Here is a 17375-nt window from a genome sequence, read left to right as displayed (position 1 = left end):
TTGAGCCAGAATTTAAGAAAAAAAATAAAATAATGCACTTTCAGGTCCACTCTTCCTCTGGCAAGGTTACATTATCTTTAGAACTATTCATCTAAATGCATCTAACAATAATTTGTGAGTACTCTATAAGTACATATAATTTCTCTACACGTAAAGCGTTACTGCTTTCGACGTATGTAACGTGACTCGTTTTGAGAATAACCCTTAACCTTTTAAACGGCGCGGAGCAGCGGGGAAGGTGAAACATGTAACACTAACGATTTAAAAAATATATAGAGAGAGTAAGTTTTTCAATAACATATAATCATCAATAAGAATTTTTTTTTTAAATATATTTTTTGTTAAAAAAACCGATTTAATATTGGCAGATGCGCATTGGCGGTATAAGAGGCCGTGCGTGGGGCTTGGCGCTAACGTGAGGTTGGAGAAGGTGCGGACGGAAGAGCTTCTTTTGTGTTTGCAGTGTTAAGGTAAGTGCGCATAATGAAAACTACTCAATTGTTAATTTATGAAAGACTTGTGGAGAAGTAGTACCTCTTCATACGGCATTATAAAACTAAAATATTTAATTACATTTCACATAGTAATAGTTACTTGTACCGATAACTGAATGACGGTATGATTTAATAATAATAATGATGATGTCAAGAGTTTCTAATTCGTTATCAAACGTGGTCTGTTAAGACAATCTAATTTATAAACTCCCTTCTTATACTAACAACAATACAAAATATGAAAGATTGTTTAGTGAGAAGCGGCTAAAATAATACAGGCGTTACAGTAGGCTTTGGTCTGTACACTGCGGCCGCGTACCGCTATGTAGACTTGCTGAATTATAATTGTAGTCGCATTTTTTTTTCTACTGTACATTGAACTAAACTATATTTCTAAAAAAAAAGGTATGGTATTAATTGAAAGTTAATATACCATGGTCGCATTTTGTAGCGTTGTTTTTTGGGACGGGGAGAATGTAGTTGTTGGGGGAGGGGTGGTGTGTAACCAGTTATGTTTCTATAGAAATCAATAGGGTGTCAAAAAATACTAGCCGTGGGTTTGCATTTCTTAACACTACTGTTATATACGTTTCCGAAAGGTAAAATATTTATACATGCCACGGTTAATCATTTTTGGTTTTGTTAATTTTATGTAAGGAATAAGATTGGTCCGGTTGTCGCACATGATGTCCTCCTACGCATTTTCTCTACACGGCAATATAACTAATCGTTAGGATCTCGAATACAGTTATTCTTTGTAATTCCTTGCGTAACTCTCGACTTGCTGCTTTTGTAAACACAAACCATGCAGTCTTTTTAGCGCGCATTCCCAGTGTTTAATGTGGGGGTTGGCTGTACGGTAGTACGATGTTATGAGCCGCCTGTGCTGGTTTTATGGCTAGGTAACGTAGGGAGTGTGTTTTTATTATGTAATACTTGCGTATGTGGCAGTCTGTACAGTATACAATCATTGTAAGGTGACCATTACAATAGGTATTTGGGACCATTGTATCTGGAATTGTAGTGGGCACTTTTTACGTTTTAAAAACATATTTATGTAATTGGCGTGTAATTTTGTAAGCAGTAATATTACTATGACTCTATTGTATATGTAATGTTATGATATGGAATTGTGGTAAATAACTTTGCATAGTAAATAAGGCAATTGACAAGTATCATTAAAAAAAAAAAACTTGCTGTCACTGTTAAACAACGTGTGTGAATCTGCTCAATTTTTGTCATTCACAGCCGTAATGTCAAAGAAAAAGCTAGATTTTGAGGCAGACAAAATGCAATTGTCAACCGTTGTGACACCTAAGCCACAGGGTAGTCAGAAATTGCCTGGAAGCAAACCTTCAAGTACTCAAGAGAGGGCGTCTGTTTCTCAGGTAGTTACCAAGTAAATATGATGGTATTCAACACATGTTTAGAAAGGATAAGCTTTGTGAAATGCACTTTCTTATTCCAGAGCCATAAGGACAATCTGATTGGGAGGGGGAATGAGAATCCGAGATGGAGTTTAAACAAATATATTGATGCCTTGTTTCCATGATCATGGTGAAATGCTTCTGCTTTAAATAGTCTAGCGCCACTTACAAGGAGATGTAGAACTGGAACCAAATGAAGCTTCATATCCAAGGATCTGTCTAATATATATATATTGGTGCTTTTTCTGAAGTTTTGAATTAATTAAAAGGTGTGCCAAGTGACTGCATTCTCCTTGTTAGACTTGCACATTCTAGCTGTAATATGATAGAAATGGTAAAGTAGAGTGAACAAGATTCTAAGATTGTTTTATAGGCAGTTGTGTTTTAGAATAAAGTTATCATTCAGGATTTATTTAAACCCATAGTCATCTGACCAGGCTTATTTTCCACATCAAATCCAGATACACAGGACTGTTTAGCTTACATTTAAGAACCCTAAAGATTAGGTTTCAACACCTTCCAAGTCGAGACGTTATGCTGCCAAGGTACTTTCAGAGACTGAGTTTGTTTTGTACTGTCCATTGACTTGATTGAGGATTTTGTGAAGCTGGAAAGGACAGTATTCTTTAGTTGTGTAAGGTGTTTTCTGTACTGTTTTTTAAATTGTATTTCTTCTCTTCAGTTGACCACTAACTTTTGCTCTTTCTCTTTCAGGTTAAAATGGGAAAGAAGCAAAATGGAAAAAGCAAAAAGACAGAGGAGGAGAATGAGCCTGAAGAATTTGTTGTAGAAAAGGTCATTGATCGCCGGGTTGTAAATGGCAAGGTTGAATACTACCTGAAGTGGAAGGGCTTTGGAGAGTAAGTTGACTGAAATTAAGTGGGGTGGGGGGGGTGGTATCAAATATGCAAAAGTGGTATTTTAGTTGGGTAATATACTGACTATTTGACACCATGACTGCAAAGCTTATTGACAACTTGTAAAACTGACTTCTACACATGTCTTGCAATTAGATGCATTGTATGCTATTTCTGGCATCAGAGTTTGACTTGAGTGTGTGTGTGTGTGTGTATATATCTATATCTATATCTATATCTATATCTATCTATATAATATAAATATATATAAATAAAAATAAATAATAATATTTTTTTTATATATGCATGCCCCTTTTAGAAAAGTGTCTGGTAACATGTCTAACAGGCAGTTGAGGTGGCATGAATTATTGTCCGGTTGCTCAGTTTTACTACAGCTGCAAGGCTCCATCTGGACTGGCTTCTGAGTAGGCTATCGGAGTGACTGGTGTGAAGAGGAAAAAGCTACCACCTATAGGTTTACAGGCCACTTTGAGCCCTAAACTGCAACAAATCCACATGCTGTGCAATAAACCATGGATTTGTATTGCAGTACGGACAACACATGGGAGCCAGAGGAAAACTTGGACTGCCCAGAATTAATTGAAGGTTTCCTTGCAAATCAAAAGGCTACTGTTGAGAAAACAGTTGAAAAAACTGATTCCAACAAGAGGAAGTTGGAAAGTGAATCGGAAGAAAGCAAAGCCAAGAAGAAAAAAGAAACTGTAAGTGATAATGACAGATTGCCTTAAAGTGGTTAAATATCTTTAGTGCATGCAATCTCGTCTTCTGGGTTGGGGGATTTTCTCCCCACACTCTACCTTAGAGTGCATGCATACCGACTGCTAATACAAATTAGATTGCCGTCGTTCAACTCTCTCCAGTTTAGATATAACTAGGGTTTCGGTTCCTTTCTTAACAATTCTTGCGTTTGTTTTTATTGCAGCCTGACAAGCCACGAGGTTTTGCTCGGAGTCTTGAACCAGAGCGAATTATTGGTGCCACAGACAGTAGTGGAGAGCTAATGTTCCTAATGAAATGGTAAGAGTTTGAAATAAAGTACAGAATTGCGCCAATTTACAGCAGGTAAATCATGCTGTATTCTTTTACTTCCCATATTCAGGAAAGAGTCGGATGAAGCAGACCTAGTGCCAGCAAAAGAAGCAAATGTGAAGTGTCCTCAGGTTGTAATTGCATTCTATGAAGAGCGACTTACCTGGCATTCGTGCCCAGAAGATGAACAGCAGTGATCCCTTTGCAAAATAACATACCAAGTTTTATTCTAATGCAAGGTAGCTCTGAACTTGCAGCTGTTGCGGTTTTTTTTTTATTACTTTTAGAAAGTGTCGTAGGGAAGTGTACATTTTTAATGGCTTTTTTTTTTTTTTTTTTTTTTTTTTTTTTTAAGCACTGTGTTAACCAGTAGACACTTCTGACGTAAAATAGAGGGAGTCTTTATGATTACCATTAGGTGGCTAAAAATGAAGCCCACATTACAAAATCTATTGGATGTTCTTTCTTGCAACTCCCTGAACCTTGGCAAATTTGTGATATTACAGTTGTGAAAAAGGAAGAGATTTAATTCCCATTTCTGGGTTCATCCTCCTTATCTATTTGGAGCACACCTAGCTTCCCATATTGTTGCACAGAAAGCTGACATCTGTATAGTAATGCATTTCGACTTGCCCAAGTTAGGTTTTCTGTTTGAGCTGGATGTTAGGTTTCTGCAGTACGAACAGCTGATACTGTGTATTTTTCACTTTTGTAAATATGTTTGAACTGTTCAATAAAGTTTATATGCTTCTCTAATTTGGTATTTTAAAGTGACTGAATATAAAGTTGTGAAGCCCAATATTGAGGCAAATCCCATATGCGCTCATTTGGCACTTTTGAAACTTCAGTTGTGAATTCTGAAGTACTAGATGCAAATACATGAAGGGTAATATTTGGGCCTATTGGTCCTGTAAGTATTTCATATTTCAAAGTTTGTGTTTACATTAGACTGTCTCATGCACCCCTAAGATGACTTCTGTCTTTATGACCTATCACGCACATTTGCAAGTGAAAACTAAATTCCAACATATCATTATATTGACTGCACGTGTTTCCCTTAAATATCCAGATCTGTATGTTGCCATATATTGAAAGGGTCCTTTTGATTGATTGAATACGAGGCAATTTCTTCTACATTTGAGCACTATTAACAGGGTTTGTGCTGTTCTCTGAATATGGGCAAAGGAACACTGAATTCATGGTAAGTTCAGCAACAATATCGTATAAAACAAAATCCAAATCTAATTGTAAGTCATCGGAGAAGTAAAGAATTTTATCTTGAGGTACGAGCAGCCGAGCACTAGGGAATGAGTGTACACTGGGTCCCTGGTGTGTGCATATATAAGCATTGATAAATCAGATACTCTGGGGGGGGGGGAGAGAGTATGTAGAGACACTTTTTAATGGGAAATGTGTACATGCATATTTAACACTTGTACTGATACCTACATGCTTTATACCAAATGTGTTGCAGTTGAACAAATTGAGGAGTAAGATGAAAGGGTTACATTGGGGTTCTAATTAAACTGCATATGCAGTTACTGTGTCTTGGTTTAGCCTCAGTTTAATAGTTGCAGTAGTTATTGAGCAATATCCTATTTTCTTTTATGCCAGCAAAATACTTCATGGACCTGTTTTATGAAAACACAAGTTACACACATTTACCTAACTCAAATGCTGTTTCTGCAAGTATACCAGCAGAATCAATCCTCAAAACAATTACCTTTGAGTCACATAAATAGGCTAATGTTGGGGAAATTACTAGTACTGGTGTAGTGTTAGAAAGTGGTACGTCGTCACAATGTGGTACTCGTAACAGAAATGGCGCATATAATGTCAGAAAGTGGTACAGGTGCAATCAATTGCAATCTGATGGGTGCTACTATTGTCAAACAGAGGTACATTAACTGTTATACTTTATTATTTTTTACAAACTTAAATTAGAAACAATCCATTTCTTTAAAAAGAAAAAAAAAATCACTACGACCAAGACAAACGAGAAGCCCACTGCAAAGTTGCAGACGTAAAAACATGTACAAGAGCCATATGACAAATATTCACATCCTATTTTCTTAATGGTGGAAAAATGTGATAAATTCAATTTAAAAAGATGTAAAAGACCATAATGTACCAGATTTGAATGGATGCCTCCCTGCTTTCTTAACGGAAGTTGTTTATGCATGCGCGAGCAAGCGCAGTGCGCTTACCTGAAAATAACACGACACTTGTTTTATGGGTGTATTTTCTACTTCCTCCATGTTTTTTTTTTATCTTTTCTTTGTTGTTCCCTTTTCAATTCAGACTCTACAGGCGACTTCAATTTCCTCCTACCTCACCCTCTCTTCAAAATTTCCCTCCTCGATTTCCTTACTTGACCTATTTCATTAGAAAGCACTTCCTCTGTGAATGTTCGGCCATGTTTTCAAGAGCATTTTCATTCAGAAATAGCCGTATTTCGACTTCTTGTGTCTTTAAACAAAAGTGTTTGTATACATTTATAGCTTTTTGTTTGGCACATTTGCACAATGGTTAACATTTAAGACGTGACGACAAAATTGGTATACAGCAAAGACAGCATGATACGTACTCAATTTTACATTATAGAGATTGCAAGTACGTAAACTCAACCGGGAATAATTTGTAGGTTCGACCCATATTCCCACAATCAACTCGTCCAGCAGGCGTACGGTAAATAACTGAATGGATTGTGATGGAAATATTACTTTAAACGTATTGTTATTATTTCTGGTTCCTTTTTTTGTTTCTCTTGATACACCAAAGTGGCAAAACTCGTATATTGCTACCGTATATACGATATTATATTATATTATATTAAATTATTAATTTCTTAGCAGACGCCCGTATCCAGGGCGACTTACAATTGTTACAAGACATCACATTATTTTTTACATACAATGACATTTGTTTTATATATATATATATATATATATATATATATATATATATATATATATACTACCAGTGCATTTTTAATGTAATAAACAACTGGGGATTGCATTTATTGCCTGATGTGTAGTTTAGCTGTGATATTTGAGTTATTCTGAGTTGCACAGCAAGAAACATGTTATTAATTTGACATAATTTTAACTTCCAGCCAACTGAAATGTAATCCAATTGGGGGCAACATTTAAATATTGTATCATTCCTTTGACACTGTTATTGTGTACAATTTTTAACTTCCCATAGTAGAGTCAAATGTTAAGTTTAATATTCTGATGATGTTAGAGTTTGAATAAACATTTATAATAATTATCTTTATAATAATTAATATTGGTATTTTTTGGAGTAACTATTTGTCACTATTCTGTGCAGGGACCTTGCTCAACAATAGACAATATTGTTTAGTTCAACGTTTTATCAGTAATACACATTTTAAAACCTTCACCACCATGTTTATCTGCAGTTATAAGCTAATAATAATAATAATAATAATATTTGTATAATATAATGATGAAGGGGTGCGTGGCCTAAGACATGTGAACCAGGTAGAGTTATCACTTGCAAAGACAATTCAATTATATATATATATATATATATATATATATATATATATATATATACAGTACTGTGCAAAAGTTTTAGGCAGGTGTGAAAAAATGCTGTAAAGTAAGAATGCTTTCAAAAATAGACATGTTAATAGATTATATTTATCAATTAACTAAATGCAAAGTGAGTGAACAGAAGAAAAATCTAAATCAAATCCATATTTGGTGTGACCACCCTTTACCTTCAAAACAGCATCAATTCTTCTAGGTACACTTGCACAAAGTCAGGGATTTTGTAGGCATATATTCAGGTGTATGATTAAACAATTATACCAAACAGGTGCTAATGATCATCAATTCAATATGTAGGTTGAAACACAATCAATAACTGAAACAGAAACAGCTGTGTATGAGGAATAAAACTGGGTGAGGAACAGCCAAACTCAGCTAACAAGGTGAGGTTGCTGAAGACAGTTTACTGTCAAAAGTCATACACCATGGCAAGACTGAGCACAGCAACAAGACACAAGGTAGTTATACTGCGTCAGCAAGGTCTCTCCCAGGCAGAAATTTCAAGGCAGACAGGGGTTTCCAGATGTGCTGTCCAAGCTCTTTTGAAGAAGCACAAAGAAACGGCCAACGTTGAGGACCGTAGACGCAGTGGTCGGCCAAGGAAACTTACTGCAGCAGATGAAAGACACATCATGCTTACTTCCCTTCGCAATCGGAAGATGTCCAGCAGTGCCATCAGCTCAGAATTTGCAGAAAACAGTGGGACCCTGGTACACCCATCTACTGTCCGGAGAAGTCTGGTATATATATATTTTTAATAACATTATGTATGAAGCTTTATGGCCCTTTGTCTATAACACAGTATATGCAGGATGTGAATTTTCCCATATAATACTTGAATATTTAATACATTTGCCTGTGTATCATTGCAAAGTCATTATTTTACCTTCAAAATGTGTGCAAGTATTTGCAGAAATATCGGAGCTGTCCATAGTTCTTTTACAGAAATATCTGAGCTGTCCATAGTTTACCCCAAGTGTCACTGCTAAGAAAAATTGTCTAGTCCATTAATATTCTTATCTTTGGTGCAGTGGCAACTTTGCAAGGAAAGATAGCACTACTGGTGAGAGTGCACCCGACTGTACACACGTTCTCTCTAAGAATGTTTTGTTATTTCATGTTTGCTGAAATGTGTATAAGAAAAGGCATTTGTGACTTCATACTTAACTGCTCCATTTTCCTTCTAGAGTAAAATGAGGAAGAAGCAGAATGTCAGGAACAGAAAATCTGAGGAGACTCCTGTGGTTCAAGAATTTGTTGTGGAGAAGATCATAGAAAGGCGTGTTGTAGAGGGGAAAGTTGAATTCTACCTGAAGTGGAAGGGATTTACAGAGTAAGTACAGTAACCTTGTACATTGGCATGCTGTGCTGTAGCCCTATAGCAGAGAATGGCCATGTGCATAATTACATTGCCAACCCCTGGTAAGACAAGGTACTCTGCTTCATGTTAGGAGAAACACATAATTACATTGCCAACCCCTGGTAAGACAAGGTACTCTGCTTCATGTTCGGAGAAACAGAACCATGCCCTTTATGTTTCTTATGTCAGGTGTGGCTGACGGCAATAACTGAAGGTGTGCTCATTTATGGTGTGAATAAATGCAAAATTGCAAAGGATACTGGTACTTTTGTATTTATTTTATACTTGCCCATTTAAGGACACATTGAAATTCATTTTTTTAGTGCTGATAATACTTGGGAGCCTGAAGAAAATCTGGACTGCTCAGACCTCATGGAAGAATTCTTGAACACCCTGAACATCTCACCGGAGATAGACAAGACCAGTAACCAACAGCTGGTGGAGGAGAACAAAGTGGAAGAAAGCAGTAAAGAGTGCCAGGTACAATGTTCATTTGTGTATTTATATATATATATATATATATATATATATATATATATATATATATATATATATATATATATATATATAGTACTGTGCAAAAGTTTTAGGCAGGTGTGAAAAAATGCTGTAAAGTAAGAATGCTTTCAAAAATAGAGCATTATCAAAATTATCCTGTTTTTCCCTGTCACAAAGACGGCCGAAGTGGGTGGCGTCAGACCAGAAACAGGAACACAAACGACAGAGACTTGGAGTTTGGTGGAGCTGAGCGAATGGTTTCGCTCAGCATTTAATAAAACAGCACAGAAAATAAAAGGGTTTAACAGACAAAAACACGGGACACGGCACTACACGCCAAAATAAAAAGACAAACAAAACGGACTATACAGTAAACGGACAGACACACAAACAAACACGGTGAGTTTTAAATAAACAAGTATCATGCTGGTCCTACCAGCACGTAATAGCAATTGATATTTAAATGTATTTCTCCTTCTCTCTCACCCGTTCTCCACTCACCGAACACCTAACCACGAGTGACTAAACGTGCATCTATTTATACCGTTGTGCTGGGATTCAATTACTAATTAATTACTCACTTGAATCCCAGCACGTGAATTCATTACGTGAAACCCCGTGTTCACATATTATATTTTAAATGCACGTGCGTGATGTGCAATCCCGTGCCTAAATACAAATAAACACTTTTTAAATACACGTGAAACACAGACCCGTTTATATCCCGTGTACCAATGACTATACACCAACATTTACACACGCAACATACAACACATAACACACAATTGCACACAGGGGCGGGGCACATTGCCACATATACCCCCCCTTGTGCGCAGCACACATGGCCTCAACGGCCACCTCCCCCCTTAAAAACCCAAAGTCTCGGGCTGGGAAGGGAGGCTTCAGTGGGCCCATGGCTGGCCATGCTGTCAGCACCCCTGCTGGTAGTGGCACGGCTGACAGCCTGTTGGTCCCGTCCTGCAGCGAAAAAGCTGCGGGGGCAGGTGGTCCCCCGACCTCCCCCTTCTTCGTAGCCGGCAGCTCCCTCCTGTGGGGCTCCGGCCACAAGAACTCCTGCAGCGAAACTGCTGCTGGGGAAAGTGGTCTCCAGACCTCGTCCCCCTTCTTTGTAGCCGGTAGCTCCCTTTGGTGGGGCTCCGACCACAGTACTGCCGGCAGCGAAGAAGCTGCAGTGGGAGCAGGTCTCCGGACCTCCCCCACGATCTCCGGCAGCGAAACTGCTGCAGTGGGAGCAGGTCTCCTGACCTCCCCCACGATCTCCGGCAGCGAAACTGCTGCTGGGGTTGGTGGTCTCCAGACCTCCTCCCCCTTCTTCGTGGCCGGCAGCTCCCCTTTCTGGGGCTCCGGCCACCGTACTCCCTGCGGAGGTACGGGCAGCAGAGGCAGCTCCTGCTCCTCTGCTCCGGGCGGTGGTGGAGGCAGAGGCAGCTCCAGCTCCTCTGCTCCTGGCGGTGGTGGAACCAGCAGGTATTCACCCTCTGCTGGTGGAGGTGGGAGGGGCCAGCAGTCCTCCCACTGCGGTGGAGGTGGAACCAGCAGGTATTCACCCTCTGCTGGTGGAGGTGGCGGAGGTAGAGGCGATGGGGCTGATGCTGGCCACTCAGAGGGAGGCTGTGGCGGTGCTGGCTCCCTCTGCTGTGGCGGCTGGGCATGTGCGCGCCGTGCTGCCTTCAGCAGCATAGCTAGAGGCTGCTGGGGGACACCAGCATCCTGCCCTTCTCCCCCCAAAAAATTTTCAGGGGGTTGAGCCTGTAACTCCTCGCCTTCTGGCTCTTGGAACGGCACCAGCAGGTATTCACCCTCTGCTGGTGGAGGTGGGACCAGCAGGCATTCTCCCTCTGCTGGCAGCTTGGGTCCTACGGCTGTGGAAGCCCCGACTTCCCTCTTTTTGGGCTGTGGACGTTCGGGCTCCCCCCACTCAGGCGTAGGACGTTCGGGCTCCTCCCACTCAGGCGTAGGACGTTCGGGCTCCTCCCACTCAGGCGTAGGACGTTCGGGCTCCTCCCACTCAGGCGTAGGACGTTCGGGCTCCTCCCGCTTGGGCTGTGGACGCTCAGGCTCCTCCCGCTTGGGCTGTGGATGCTCAGGCTCCTCCCACTTGGGCTGTGGACGCTCAGGCTCCTCCCGCTTGGGCTGTGGACGCTCAGGCTCCTCCCATTTGGGCTGTGGACGCTCAGGCTCCTCCCGCTTGGGCTGTGGAGGCAAAACCAGCAGGCATTCACCCTCTGCTGGTGGAGATGGGGACAGCAGGTACTCACCCTCTGCTGGTGGAGATGGGGACAGCAGGTACTCCTCTGCTGGTGGTCCTGCTACCTGGGCTGCTGTTCCGTTTATCGTTGCCTCCAGGTAGCTGAGGACAAACTCCACACCTTCCTCCAAGGTGTTTGGGGTGTGTTCCTCCTGATATGCCTCCCATCTCTCACAGTCCATCATCCACAGGGCCCGGACGACTATGGGCAGAGACTGGGCCTCCAGCCCAGCATTCTCCAGGAACCAGCCCCGCAGTTTGATGGCGTCTTCTGCCATTGACTTTTTTTTTTTAAATCCAAGAATGCTGTTCCTGCTCTGGCCTGAGTCCTGGAGGCGCTGTAGATCCCACGCAGGACACCACGTGTCACAAAGACGGCCGGAGTGGGTGGCGTCAGACCAGAAACAGGAACACAAACGACAGAGACTTGGAGTTTGGTGGAGCTGAGCGAATGGTTTCGCTCAGCATTTAATAAAACAGCACAGAAAATAAAAGGGTTTAACAGACAAAAACACGGGACACGGCACTACACGCCAAAATAAAAAGACAAACAAAACGGACTATACAGTAAACGGACAGACACACAAACAAACACGGTGAGTTTTAAATAAACAAGTATCGTGCTGGTCCTACCAGCACGTAATAGCAATTGATATTTAAATGTATTTCTCCTTCTCTCTCACCCGTTCTCCACTCACCGAACACCTAACCACGAGTGACTAAACGTGCATCTATTTATACCGTTGTGCTGGGATTCAATTACTAATTAATTACTCACTTGAATCCCCGCACGTGAATTCATTACGTGAAACCCCGTGTTCACATATTATATTTTAAATGCACGTGCGTGATGTGCAATCCCGTGCCTAAATACAAATATACACTTTTTAAATACACGTGAAACACAGACCCGTTTATATCCCGTGTACCAATGACTATACACCAACATTTACACACGCAACATACAACACATAACACACAATTGCACACAGGGGCGGGGCACATTGCCACATTCCCATAGAACCAATGTTAAAGCTAGGTTATCTAACAAAGTTTTGGAATGCAGCAAAAGGAACTACAGACAACATTAACTGTTAAGAGCATATTGCATTTTATTTTTCAAGTCACTCATTGGTCAGAAAAGACCTTTGTGGCTTTACTTTATTTAATGCATCTTGATTAAAAATAATCATATAAGCAAGTGGACAGTGAATGTACTGCTGCATGATCTATGGGTAAAATGGGCTGTAATAAATAATAAACAGAATCTAAATAAAATTAAAGATACCATAAGGTGGAGTCGATCAACATATACTATCGAATTGCTGGTTGAATCCCCATATTGTGAAATGCTTATAAAAACCCTACTGTTTCTTCTCCCAGTGTGCTATAGGTTGACCCAAATAGCCTTTTGTCGCTTTGTTTTCCCAAGTACCATAGACGCACTAAAATGTGCCCACCTTTCAGTACTTGGGCTTATGTTCCCATGCTGGAGTGGAGAAAAAGGAGAGAATACTTCCAGTTTTCTCTGTAATGTCTTTAATGCAGAGAAATGTATGTGTCATCTGCCCTAGTTAAATGTAGGTTCCAGATATTCCTTGATAATGGTAAAGCCTTGGCCAAAAGCACCCTAAATTATTTCCAAGACAATAATAGAATCATGAAAAATAAAAGATCATCAGTGATGAGTAGGGGAACAGAAAAATTGAATTGTTTTGTGATGCTAACACCAGTTGTTACTGTATGGTAAATAATGTAGAAGTCTTGCTGTGATATCAACAGGCAGACGAACCCCAGGAGGCCAATGAGAGTGAGGAGGCCGACCAGCCAACAGGGTTTGCCAGTGGATTTGAACCAGAGCTCATCATTGGATTGTCGCAGGTGACACTGAACTAGTTATTCCGTGTAGTAAAACATTGGACTCCATTGCATGGAGGATCTCAGTAAGCTACAGTAAATGGTTTATCAACTGATTCAGATTCAGTTAAATAATATGTACAGCTAAACATGTCTAAGTATCTTATAGGAATGAAATCAGACCATGGAAATCCACACCTGTGATGGAGAAACATTGGATCAAGGGACTTCTTGTGAAACCAACTAAGAGCGAAACCTGGTACAGAAGCTGAATCCTGCTGGGAACGTGTGGATATGCTGGACATGTACTAGGCGATTTCAAATATGGAATGTTTTTAATATAAAAATGAAGAGCTAGTTGCTCCATGAAATAGGTCAGTCTACATATGGTTTTAATCAAGTACTTAGCAATTTGGGAATTTCTAAATTATATATAATGAACGAATTACCGCTTGTATATCTTATCTTCAGAAAGCATGACGCTTAATAAAAAGCACCATTCCAGCTAAAAGTGAACGTTAATCTATAAATTTATGTTCCAAAAGAAGACAGGATGGGAAAGATTCTTTGCGACCTATGGGTTAACGAACAGCCAGAGGTCTTGAGAAGAAAGCCTGTCTCGGCTGGATTTTGTATGAACAGAGAACAGGGTCAAGCCTAGTTCAGTCATTATAAAAAATATAATATAAGAGTCAAATGCAGTTATACTGGCCTGTATTTGGATTTAAATCTTAAGAGGGATTCACCAAAGAAACATTATAAATTCTAGGAGCAACTGTTAAACTGAGGTAATTGAAAGGTTATCTTATAATGAAACAGGTTCAGTGCTAATTGACACTGTTTATAGTTCATAATAGTTATTTCATAAGATTAATAATATGTTTTAAGTATTTGCTATAATGAGAAAACATATTATTTAAAACTGACAAGTATTATTGCTTGTTCATGATTTTGCTGTAGTGATAAGAAGATTAAAACCTGGAGCAGTATTCGATTTAATTAAATGGGAAAATGGTACAAGTTTGTTTCTCCTTCTATTGAACAACAAGACTTCTAGACATTATGATATCCATTGAATTATAGAATATAAAAGGTGTTGTGTTATGTTTTTGTGTTAAGTTTGTAATAATATACTATAATGTACCTTGTTATTGATCCACTGTACTGTTGTCTAATGATGGTAGATGAAGTCATTATAATGTGGTTCTGTGAAACTGCTGCATTGCAAGGGGAGCCTCTCCTTATCAGATGGCCTGTAGAAAAAAGAGGGGGTCTTCTTACATTCCACGCCAGTAAAAGCTGCAAGTCTCATAGATTGGGGAGTGTTAAAATTTCACAGAGAAGTATATGTCTTGAAATAATATGCACAAATTATGGCTTAACGGACAGGTCATATGTCTGAAAAATTGTTTGCACAGACTTTGGCCTTGAAAAAACAAGAGACTGTGGAAATTGATGGAAAAAGCATATTCCCAGAGTCAAGTACAGGTCAGAGCCTGGTTAGTGCATCTTTTAAGGAAAAAATAATAGTAATGAAAACTATTACCACTTAAACTTAGTGAAACTAATTGACTTAAATACTGCATAAGGCAATCTTTTGTCAAATACTCTATTAGACAATGGTATATGGAATTAAAACTGACTCATCAACAAAATGATGAAACAATATGAGGTTAAAAGAAACACATACCTTTAATTTAGCAAAATATAATCAATTAGAAGATGATGTCACATATTAAGAACATCTCTCATATATAACACATATAAAAATTGTGTTATGCATGCACATATAACAGTAGTGTTTTTATATTATATTATAAGATCCTGGGAACTTTGGTTCACTTAACTTTTCAGATAGAGGAGGGGCTCGGCGGAAAGCAAGAAGTGAGATCATAAAGTTTGGAGTTAGACAAATGTGAAGTTTTGAATTTATTGAGTACATGACACCTATTAATTCTGAAAAGTTAGTCTGGATCTTTTGAAAACTATTATTTGTGAAAGGGATAAGAGCTGTCTCACTAGATTAATGACTGGATTTAATTGAGGCGTCCCATGTATTCCAATGAGATTAAAAACCTATTTAACTCCTAAGTATTTACAATGGATTACCACACTCATCCCAGACAGGGTAAGGTGGTCCATCTTCTGCAAACCAAAACACAATTGAGCTGATTGAACACAGTCTCATTTGCCTGGTGAAGACAGTCATATCCTTTTATGATTTATATTAAAGGGTAAGCATTAATCAATTATTATTTTATCTCACATGTATTGCCTGTATTGCTATAAGGGACTCACGCTATGTTTAGAGAATAGGAGAACATTTGTTGAATGTGCTGAAATAGGCTACTGGGTGTATTTAGTGTCGTGGTCGTGGGCAAGCCTGCAGGCTGCACGAATACATAAAGATGTATTAAAGTGTTACCGTTAATATCTTTTAAGACACTGGACTGCCCAGAACGTCTGTCAGCTGGGGATATGAAGTAGCCTGTAGCTACTCAATCCAATATTTAACTGTTAATAAACCGAAGGAGTACTGATCATACTCTGATTCGTAAAAAAATAGTTTAGATACATGAGTCTGTCAATTTCTTGGGTACTATATTGGTCATCTGGATATACTGTGGGTCCAGAGCACGAACTATATCCCACTAGGAGTAATAACATCTCTGTCCTCCTAACGTCTCCCCTGAGATAAGAGTGTGTGCTGAGCAGAGAAATCTGTACACGCGGATTTCGTGACAGGATCTACAGATAGCAGAGGGGAGTTAATGTTCCTGATGAAATGGTGAGGATTTCTTCATTATGCTGTTATTGCATTTATGGTATGAATAGACATCTGGCACTTTAATGTTTGCTTTAAGATCTTTGCAGCAACATTCAGTTTAACTATGCTATTTTAAATCCCATCTAGAAGGTGGATTAAATAAAAGTAGAAAAGTAGAAACAAAAACCTGTCATGAGCACACTAACATCCTTCTAGATTGCTGTCCAGATTGCTGTCCAGACTTTGTGTTATTCTTTACATTCAGCTGTTACCCCCCTACCCCTACCTGTAGTGTTTTGACAGGATAGCATGGATTCACATGAGTCTGAAAATATTAAGCTTGGTTATTAAGTGTCTGAAGAGAGTTCAACCGTAACATTCAGTGTATTTAATATCACTGATAGCCAGTGGCACTGGAACACTTATTAAAGTGGGGGTGCTGAAAGCCATTGAACAAAACTGTAACCCCTGTATATGATGGAAGCCATGCAAAGCCAAGAGGTGCTATGGCACCCCCAGCACCCCTAGTTCCAGCACCCCTGCCGATAGCTATTAACACATGGATAATGAATGCACTGCTGCAGGTTTCTTTTTACCTATAATATGATCAAGCACTCAATAATAGAAATTAAAAAACATTAAAGGCTACTTTTATGGCTTATACAAGCTTTGTTTATCTTCTGGAGATTTTATTTTTTTATTTTTCAAACAAAGACATCAAATTATATTAGTGTCAAATATTTCAAGATTTCAAGACTCAAGATCTACTGGGTAACATTGCAAAAAACAGAACATGGAGGGATTTATAACAAGCATAAAAATAAAAAAAAACTTGCTGGAACTGTATTTTAACAGTAGAGCGATAGATAGTGAAATTTACTAATGTGTAGTAAATCTTGAATTCTGAACCGATGGCTGTGTGCTTCTTCATCCCTGAGCAGTTACATGTCGGGCTGTTTGAAAGGACGAGCAGTAATCCAGGGTGGTAGATTGATCGTTTCTTTTGTTTCTGTTTTTTGTTTTCTCTAAATTCAGGAAGGACTCGGAGGAGGTAGAGATAGTGCCAGCCAGAGAAGCCAGTGTAAAGTGTCCTCAAGTTGTAATTGCTTTCTATGAGGATAAACTTACCTGGCATTCATGCCCTGAAGATGAACAGCAATAAAACCGTCTTTCTTGGCAGCGCTGAAAGGTTTCACAGGAGAACATTGCTTGATATAT

General features: G+C 39.3%; 2 protein-coding genes across 3 annotated transcripts; both read left to right on the top strand.

Moving 5' to 3' along the window:
* Window positions 1-349: 349 nt before the first annotated feature.
* On the top strand, window positions 350-4584 carry LOC117435532 (chromobox protein homolog 3-like). 2 transcript variants are annotated; one of them, XM_034058799.3, is made up of 6 exons: window positions 350-470; window positions 1743-1882; window positions 2636-2781; window positions 3329-3500; window positions 3722-3816; window positions 3899-4584. In XM_034058799.3, the coding sequence occupies exons 2-6, from the start codon at window positions 1748-1750 to the stop codon at window positions 4023-4025; spliced, it is 675 nt and encodes a 224-aa protein (XP_033914690.1). In that variant the 5' UTR covers window positions 350-470; window positions 1743-1747; the 3' UTR covers window positions 4026-4584. The 2 variants fall into 2 exon arrangements, with proteins under 2 accessions (XP_033914690.1, XP_033914692.1); XM_034058801.3 differs by lacking the exon at window positions 1743-1882.
* A 2821-nt stretch (window positions 4585-7405) lies between these two features.
* On the top strand, window positions 7406-17375 carry LOC117394260 (chromobox protein homolog 3-like). Its single transcript, XM_059020403.1, has 7 exons — window positions 7406-8146; window positions 8594-8739; window positions 9090-9246; window positions 13316-13428; window positions 13903-13907; window positions 16136-16178; window positions 17193-17375. Exons 1-7 carry the CDS (start codon window positions 7832-7834, stop codon window positions 17317-17319), a joined length of 906 nt encoding a protein of 301 aa, XP_058876386.1. The 5' UTR covers window positions 7406-7831; the 3' UTR covers window positions 17320-17375.

The sequence above is a fragment of the Acipenser ruthenus genome, chromosome 3 (genome assembly GCF_902713425.1).
Source record: "Acipenser ruthenus chromosome 3, fAciRut3.2 maternal haplotype, whole genome shotgun sequence".
Taxonomy (NCBI): Eukaryota; Metazoa; Chordata; class Actinopteri; order Acipenseriformes; family Acipenseridae; genus Acipenser; species Acipenser ruthenus.
Note: the sequence above shows the minus strand (reverse complement) of the source record. Positions and strands in the feature narration are given on the sequence as shown.